Below are 6,387 nucleotides of genomic sequence, written 5' to 3'. Positions count from 1 at the left end.
TGTCCAAAACTATCCTCGACCCTTGAAACAAAGTAGCAGATGCCAGGGAGCAGCTTTGGCAGTAAAAACCTGGCTTTCTAATATGTTAAGCAGTTTATGATCGTATAATTCAGGAATCATAGTCCACTTCATCAAATTAGTAAATATTAAGTGTCCATTGTGCCCAATTCTCATCACCCAAAGATAGAATTAAGGCAGCTGCTACATCATTTTTCTTGGCAAAGCAGTTGGCCAAGCAAGCCACGTTTATAAGTACGGTACTAGACCTGTGGCTCACTCCATGCAGCTCAGTAGGCTTTCCCATATTACAGTATGCTGAAGTCAAAGGTATTTGCTTCTCTGTCAAGTAAGCATCAATTAAAATATTTTTTCAGCAATTTTATTGATATGCTATAGATGATGCCCATTGGAACAGGTAAGCAAAGCAATACGTGTTTATTTTTTCAGCTTAGTTGTACTGACCCCCACTTCAGCTATTATGGTTAAAAATATTGGCATTTAAGATTTTAACAGCAATTAAACCTGAACTCAATGCTCTGTAGAAATGCTTAAGAAAGTTTTGATTTGGTTTTAATTTAATAAACTTAGAATGTACATTCTGTAAACAAATTAAAAATCTTTTTATGACACATAGGGTTAACAAGGCAGAAATACAGTAATCAATATAGCCCCTCTTCCCAACAAACTCAGGACATGAATAACCAAAACTAGTTGGTTTTCTGAAATTACACATTCTAAGGCATGTATTTTTCAAGGGGGGAGAGGGAAGGGAGAACAGAGTTTTATACTCAATATATCTATTAAGTGAAACTGGGGATAACTTCAAATTTAGCATTTTAGTTTGGGAATTGGATGTACTTATCTAAATGGATACTTATTTCAACTGGCAGCTGAAGCAACACAGCTATTAGTACTGAAGATTAGTTTTAAACATCAGAACAAGGCACAGCATGCATAGTAGCCTAGATCAGACATGGCATACAGGTCACAATGCTTAGGTTCACACATTAAACCAAAACCATACAAGCCACAATTGGCTTAATGTGATTCCTTTGGCAGTGATTGGTCTCAGAACAGTTTTGCAAGGGTTTTCATCTGTATCTGCTAGCATACTGCATGCACATTAGTACTCAGTAAAGAACATTAGCTTCCATGAAATAAGGACCAAATAGTTAAGTAAACACTATAAATACCTAGCTTATTCTAAAGTACTTTTCAAGAATGTGACCCCAACTAATCATACTCATTTTCAGCAACTTAAAAATGGTGCAAACATACTGCCTTAAAGCAATCCATTCATTTATTTAACTCCTCCACCATACTTGAAGTTCTATACAAAAACACATAAGCAATGCTGCTTTTGCCTCTCTTGTGGAACTGTTTATTGTTAACTACAAGAGATTGACATCAAAGCTTATAATTCAAGTTTTTATAATTTCATTTAATTAGCAATGCTAGTGTCCAAATCTTTTGTAGTTAAATTTCATAGTATAATTGAATAAATGTACTTGAAGCATTAAAAATTACAGATTAGCAACAATGTCAAGAATCTCATTAAAATCCAACATGTCTAAAACAGTCAAGAACCACTACAGACAATAGCTTCTCTGAAGCCATTTAACACTTAAATAAGATTAAGACTTCAATGCAGAATTTTGGTTAGAAAGCTTGATGGGCTCCATCTTCAAGGATAAAGAAAGGCAAAACTGTGTTTCACAGATGAAGTCCACTGGAAATCCGCTAACAATGGACAACAGAGCTTTCGAAAGTTCTAAATAGATCATCCTTTAAACTGTTTTTTGTTGACCTTTTTTTCCAATGAGAGATTTATGAATATGTGGAATTACACCTGAAAGAAAAAAAAGAAAAATATTTATCCACTCAAATGATAGGAGACGCAGAGAATCATTAGGTCAAAGCATCACTAACTATAGATGCCACAAAATAGTAAAGTTAGCACATACCTCCACCAGCAATTGTTGCCTTGATTAATGAATCCAGTTCTTCATCACCTCTTATTGCAAGCTGCAGGTGACGAGGAGTAATTCGCTTTACCTTTAAATCTTTAGATGCATTCCCTGCTAGCTCAAGAACCTGTAGAGATGAAGACAAGACAAACTAACTGCAAAACACCAAACAGCATGCCTTCATGCAGGATACAATAATCTACTGAGAGGTTAAGAAGGCTGGTCCCCACAACTAGTCTTGTCAGTCCATTCTCCTGGAATGTATCAGGAATGCTAGAAAGGAATTTGGAGATTTGGAAAAAGAAGCACACTCCCTCTGAGCTATGTAATGCCAGAAGGTAACTAGTCCAGAGCATAGCATTTTAAATAGGGATATGCAAAATGTCCTATGTACAGTGGTTTTCAGTTCAGGTCTGAACTGAGAAACATGTTTGGGGTGTTTTGTTCTATGCACAAAACATGGCTTTGTTCGGGACAAAAGTGATTTGGGGTAGTAACAAATGGGAAAAGCCAATGTTAATGACTGTGGGAATGAAATGGAAGTTTGGGGAGCAGGTGGGCCAGGGAATATGCTGCAATGGGAGCTGCTGAGAGGATACTAGGAATGGCCTATATTTCATCTATTTTCTTTTAAATCCAAAACTTGGAAGAACCAAAATATTAATGTTTTGGTTCTGCCAAGCTGTGGCTGATCCTGAACAATTTGGCAGAAATCCAGAATGTGAGGATTGTTCTGGATTTCAAATAAAAAACATTTTTTCTACTTCATGCACACCCCCGTTTTAAAGCACTCACTCCAGAAAATAAGTGTACCTCCACCCTTTCTCTCAACTGTAATATAAGATGCTTCTCCCTTAAGTTGTCCAGGATCTGACAATTTTCTTGTTATCCATTTTCTGAAGGTTTCATCTACTGACAAATCAGTGTCCCAGAGAACTGTCTCCCAAATTAAAGTTTGATTGACTAATTGCCTGGTTTTAGACTTCTAGGCCCCATGGCCACATATAGACTTGGAGCCCAAAATCCTATAAACAGTTGAGCTGATTTGTCCCTGTCCAAAGGTGGTAGTGTTATTTTATTTCCATTCACAAGATCATATATCTGTACATAGGTCATAACCTCTCAAGTAGAGTGCTTGCTGTATCTCTTTTTCAATTTGTTTGTAAATTGGTAGGCACACTACATCCTCCTGGCTGTCTTTTAATAATTAACATCAACAGTTTATGGGGAAGTTATTGCTCAGTACTTTAGGAGTTCACATACTATATTGTGCTCATAGCTTTTTTTTTTTTTTTTTTAGCCCTGTTCTGTTTCAAATTTGGGATTATTTGTGTTTTTCAACTGGATTCTTTCCCTTTCCACCTCAAGGTGATTATACCAACCACACTAAGTGAAAAAAATTCTTAGGCACATTTGAAACTATTTGTTTTTATTTAGACCTATTTACATTGCTTGTATGCTACTCTAGATTAACTATAACTTGTCTTTTAGTACAAAAACATTTAATAGGAAATCTGATAAATACACCTATTTTACTGAGATAAAAAAGGTAAAATACAACTGCAACCTATGGGTCCCACGATGTAAAATGCTTTTTGCCCCTGACCAAGCTCTCACCTCAGCTGTGAGGTACTCTAAGATAGCAGCACTATACACAGCAGCTGTAGCTCCCACACGCCCATGACTGGTCGTCCTTGATTTCAGGTGCCGGTGAATACGACCAACAGGAAACTGCAAACACAGAAGAAAGAAGCTCAACACCTAAATAAAAAACTTGGAAGTTTCAAGATCTACCCTGAAAGACAGTTATATCCAATAGGATACTTTATCTTTAAGGTAGGAAAACTCTTCTATGTAGCTTTAAAAAAAATCTCAGCAACCATTTAAACTTTAAAAGGAGCAGTTTAACTTCCTCCCTCTCCAGAAAATGCAAAACGTCTTGATGGTGTTAAGAGGAAGACTTTTATCCTCAAACTTCTACGCGCCTACCTACCTGTAAACCGGCTCTTTGTGAACGAGACACCGTCTTGGTCTTCGTCTTTCCAGAGTCCTTCCCAGCTTTCCCTCCAGCCTAAATCCATTGGAGAGGAGGAAAGACAATCGCGACACGTGAAACTTTAGCCCCCACTAACACCATATACTCTTCCCCTCTCCGCCGCATCAGAGGGGAGGAACGGGGCTTCTTTTTCTAGCAGCGACGGGCGTCGTAAAGGCGCAAGAAGCGGAGCACACCGCGGTTCCTCAGGATTTAAATGCACGGCCTCGGAAGCACGCAGAAAGGACATGCGCGTTGAGCAGAAATACCCTCAGCGTCCCACCCCCTGCTGAAATATCTGCCGCGCACGCGCCCACCACCATCCCTAGCCAGGGTAAGGAGCGCATGCGCCTCAAGAACTATAAAACGCCCGACCACCGCAGTAGGGGGTGGGTGGGGTGTATCAGTAAGAGGGAGAGAAACCGCGCCCCTCTCGCCTCCCCAATTCTTTCAAAACGGAATTCTGTTGGGAGCGCGAGATGTTCAAGCCCCACAGTGGACCTCTCGCTCCCGAAGGGCGCCCTGAGGGAGAAGAGCCCTCGAGCTCAGCCGGGCGCCCGCGCCTCCCAACTCTTCCCTTTAGCCTCATCGCTACCTTACCATTTCAAATGAGGTCTGTCCACCCCGGAACGAGAAGCGAAGAGGCAATTCGAAATCGCCTAAGCCAATCACGGAAGACCACGTTTCAGTATTTCGATTATTGTTGTTATAATAATTATTATGCGTCGGCGCCAGTTCAAAACTGCATCCTCTCCCGCCTTCCACAAGCCCTTTATACCCGTCTGTAACGTCCCAACATCCGGGAACCCTGCTCGCAAGCCTAACCAATCGTCACGAAGAGGCGGTTCTACGTGCGCTCTCCGCCGACCAATAGGAAGTGGGGCGAAAAAAAACCCGAACTGTGAACTGTTCGGAGAAACTCGTGCGGAGTCGCCGCTGTGAGCTCCGCCCCTGTTTTTGAAGTCACTCGCCGCTTGATCTCCTCTCGTATGAAGAGGATAAGCAGTGTTGCAAGGCGAGTTGGTTTTACCCAAGCCTTGGATTCTGCCTTTTATGGTCAGTTGCAATGTGGGAGACATTCCTGTTTTTCTTGGCTTTAGTAAACATAAATCGGATTCCTCTTTACTCCTTTTCTTTCCCCTTTTTGTCAAACTACCCTCCCTCCCACCATCAAAGAAGAAGAGTCAATTTTGAATATTTCTGGTGGCGATGTAAAAACTGAATTTTGTGAGCGTAAGAATTGCATTTGTAAAGTACCAAAATAACAAAACCTGAAAAATGCACTCCCTTTAAAAAAGCAAAACTGAAAAAGCAAATTGCCCTGAAAAGAAGCCCAGTCCTTCTTTCAAAATACATTTATCTTCTCAACCTTCATTTTTTAAAATCAATACTGTAAACATTGACTTGCTGGGAATAACTCCACAAGACTAAGTTAAAAGGGAGTTGGGTTGTTTATGAATCAGAGTGTTCTGGGAAACCCATCCATTTTAGCATTAACATGGTTCATTTCTTAAGATGTATCAAGTTATGCAAACACTGCACTTGTCTTTAGTTAACTAGATTTAGGATGTTCTATAAGTGCAGCCATTGTGTAGCATTTGTAAAAGTGCTGCCCTGAAAAGATATGGTAATAGAAATTTTTTGGATGTCTCTAAAATATTTCTTTTACTTACATACTTGCTCATCAAATCATAATTCTTTACGTTATATGTCTTTTTCTTGTGTATTAATGGCTTTATTATGGGTTATGTGGAGTCCTTGGGGTTCTCTGAGCTTGGTTGTTTTCTTGCAAACGTTTCATTACCCGGCTAGGTAACATCTTCACTGCTAGAATGGAGTGAAGTGTGCTCTCTATTCATATGCAGTGGCTTGCTCTGCCTACGTTGGTGTTGTTGTCCCCCCTCCACAGTTCCTTGATTAGGGTATTGTTTACTGCTTGATTGTATGTCTGGTGATAATCTTGGTGTTAATCTCTGCTTATCTGGGTGATGATTGCTGGTGAGGAGATGTTCTGGTCTTTTGTTTCCTTTTTAGTGTCTCTTTTGAATGGTGCGTAAATGTTGTTTATCTCATGTGCCTGTTGATAGCTGCCTTGTCTGAATGCCAAGCTTCCAAGAATGCTCTTGCATTTTTGGATTTAGCTTGCTCTACAATGCTGACAGTTTCCCAGTTGAAACTATGGTTAAGTCTGTCCATGTGTTGTGAGATTAAGGAGTTTTCATCGTGTCTTCTGACTGCTAGTTGGTGTTCATGGTCTTTTGCCAGTCTGGCCAACACAGTGGTTGTTACAGTCCTTACACTGTATGTTGTAGATGATTCCTGTTTTTTCTTCTTGGGCTACTGGGTCTTTTGCTTTGCTTAGGATGTTTTGGAGGGCTTTAGTTG

The 6,387-nt window shown here is 40.1% G+C and overlaps 1 protein-coding gene across 1 annotated transcript; it reads right to left on the bottom strand.

The window, feature by feature from the left end:
* Positions 1 to 363: 363 nt before the first annotated feature.
* On the bottom strand, positions 364 to 4,800 carry H2AZ1 (H2A.Z variant histone 1). The gene is made up of 5 exons (XM_007435005.4): positions 4,603 to 4,800; positions 3,961 to 4,038; positions 3,585 to 3,698; positions 1,965 to 2,094; positions 364 to 1,849 (listed from the first exon to the last, which is right to left on the bottom strand). Exons 1-5 carry the CDS (start codon positions 4,603 to 4,605, stop codon positions 1,788 to 1,790), a joined length of 387 nt encoding a protein of 128 aa, XP_007435067.1. The 5' UTR covers positions 4,606 to 4,800; the 3' UTR covers positions 364 to 1,787.
* Between the last annotated feature and the right edge of the window lie 1,587 nt (positions 4,801 to 6,387).

Source organism: Python bivittatus, unplaced genomic scaffold, assembly GCF_059951505.1.
Source record: "Python bivittatus isolate LINGU-HERP-01145 unplaced genomic scaffold, Pbiv_v1 ctg000070_np1212, whole genome shotgun sequence".
Taxonomy (NCBI): domain Eukaryota; kingdom Metazoa; phylum Chordata; class Lepidosauria; order Squamata; family Pythonidae; genus Python; species Python bivittatus.
The sequence above is the reverse complement of the archived record's forward strand: the minus strand, read 5'-3'. Positions and strand labels throughout refer to the sequence as shown.